Source organism: Stegastes partitus, unplaced genomic scaffold, assembly GCF_000690725.1.
Source record: "Stegastes partitus isolate 25-593 unplaced genomic scaffold, Stegastes_partitus-1.0.2 Scaffold1775, whole genome shotgun sequence".
Lineage (NCBI taxonomy): Eukaryota > Metazoa > Chordata > Actinopteri > Pomacentridae > Stegastes > Stegastes partitus.
Window position 1 is genome coordinate 139,322 of NW_007579506.1, and position 2,366 is coordinate 141,687.

At 46.7% G+C, this 2,366-nt stretch overlaps 1 protein-coding gene across 1 annotated transcript in view; it reads right to left on the reverse strand.

The window, feature by feature from the left end:
* The window catches only part of LOC103372541 (integrin beta-5-like), a 12,054-nt gene that overhangs the window by 2,246 nt on the left and 7,442 nt on the right, over positions 1-2,366 (reverse strand). The window contains exon 5 of the mRNA XM_008302206.1: positions 2,033-2,201. Within this exon, the coding sequence (XP_008300428.1) occupies positions 2,033-2,201 (169 nt within the window). The remainder of the gene's footprint in view (positions 1-2,032; positions 2,202-2,366) is intronic.

Genomic DNA, 2,366 nt, shown 5'->3' on the forward strand with positions numbered 1-2,366 from the left:
CTGATTGACTGATTTCATCTCTGAGAGGATGTTTGGTTCCGTCCCACCGTCACAGAGAGCCTGGTCGAAGGTAATCCAATGGGCGCTTTGTTGTGTTTAAACTCGTCTCTACTTTACTCAGAGATGACACATACATGCTGAACTGGCGCCACAACAAACAGAAGGTGAATTAAAGCTTTGCAGGAAATGAAACCCTCCTCATGTCCCGTCACTCTGGCTGTCCAGTCGGATTTACAGCGAGGGCAGAAGTTAAGCGTGGGTTTGCCATTAAACGTCCTGGTTATTTTATCGTTCCATCAAACCCTCATTAAGGAGACTTCAGCACTTTCCTGACAACACAAACAGCGGCAGCCAGAACTCTCTGCACTGTGGAGGCCTTTATCAACAGGAAACAACGGGCGGAGCAGAGTGCTGACTAATGCACGGAGCTCCAGAAGCAGCAGCTGACCCAGTGTGGTGACTGGGCCTTTATTCTTCCTGTACTGGGAACAATGGGGCCGTGGATCCACCGATCAGAGGCTCCCAGCGTCGGCCGCCGTTTGGCTACACGGACTATTTGTTTTCAGGAGGCTGAACTTTGCTTCGAGGTGTGACCCGGCTGGTGATTGTTTCCTGCCATTGAGGACGTACGGCGACGACGGAAGCGTTTAGAGCCTTCAGAGCCGCTTCCAGTTAATCTGACGGCATCGTCTGAACACAGACCTGCACCAACAAGCTGGAGCCATTAGTGGACGGACTGGCTCACATTCAGCACCAACGCTGGTCCAGAAACACCCAACAGAACCAGTCCGAACAACCTTTTCTTTCTTTTACATCTTTACAAACTGAAACGTCCACGAAAATCAAACTGTGCTGCGTTGAACTGGATCAGCTGATAAATGAAACATTCATATATTTAAAACCAGATTTCCTCCGTTATATCTGGAGAAGAACGTTTTAAACTGCAGAACTTTATTCTACCTGCGTCAGACTGTCCAACAGTGGTACAGTTCTTGTGACAGAACTTGTCCAACCTGCTCAGTCGGTTATTAAAGTTCAGTGAACGTGACGTTATGTTCATGTCTGTGACCCAGTATTTCATATTACAGCATTCTACATGTTTAGTTTGTGTTGTTGTGACCTTTAGTTACGTGTGGGTCAGAAAACATCACTAGTTCACTTCTGCTTCATCATTTTGTTTGTTAAGGAGCTCAAAGACGGAACTTTTCATGAGAACTTAAATGTTTTTTTTTTCACATCTCAACAGTGAAAGTCTCAGTTTTCATCTTTAATAGATGTCGTTGTTCAAACAGACTCGACAGGTGATTTTTAAAAACGCTACCTGTGAAAAGATTTAATATAAAAAGCTGAAATTGTAGAGATAAAAGTCTAAATATCCACAGATTATGTTTTTAAAAAAGCAAATTAGAAGTGGTTGAGCAGAAATAGTTTAACAACGTCAGCGTTTATCTGTTTGAAGGTTTCTGTTGAGGTTAAAGTGAGCATCAAACTCATTCAGACATGAGGAGGAACTTTAAAGTTACAGGCATGAAGGTACAAAAGGAATTTAGAAGAAACACGACAGCCTCAGTCCTTCATCTAAAGCTGAAGTGTGTGAACCTTGAATATGAACCTCGTCTACCTTCAGCTGAACTGTTCCACTCAGAACACGTGAGCCGCCGTAACTGAAGCCATCAGACGTTTGAAACAGTGCAGCTCCAGTAAATTACAAGGCAGCGGCCAGTCGCAGGGAGTTGCTCTGCTCCTCCAGAAAACAATTAAAGTGTGAGAGGAGAGCCGGGATGTGACCGGGCCTGCCAGCAGCTCGTCCTCCTGTTGAAGCAGCTGCAGCAGCCTGGACTTCCTGCTCCCCCCCCCTGCTGCTTTAATGAACAAGCAAACAGGCCACGCTACTGTGACCGAGGCTTCCCCGCCACCTCAACAGGCCCAATTAGAGGAGGAGAACCTCGACAGGACGCTGGATGAGACCGTCTGAAAGTGAAAGAATGTGAGCCCCAATCAGAGGAGGTGTAATTAGAGGAGGTTTTGTCACCTTGCAAACTGCAGCCTGCAGGATGGCGTCGAAGCCGCCCTCCGGAGCGTCTCGGTTGCGAGAAACCATCTGCTTCTGCACCTCCTCGTTAAAGCGGTCCACTTTGTCCGTCAGGGAGAGGATGTGACGGAAGCCGAAGGTGGGGACGCAGTTGGGAAACAGCTTGTATCTGCACAAGGTCAGAGTTTCACATGTTTTTATCCTCACAAGGTCGCGTCAGGACAACGTTCACAGCAGCAAGTACACTGAACATCTGAAGCTGTAAGTATGCACGCAAACAAGTCATGTGTCCAAAGATGATCTGATTAGTACGAGATTAAACCTCCAAGTGCTA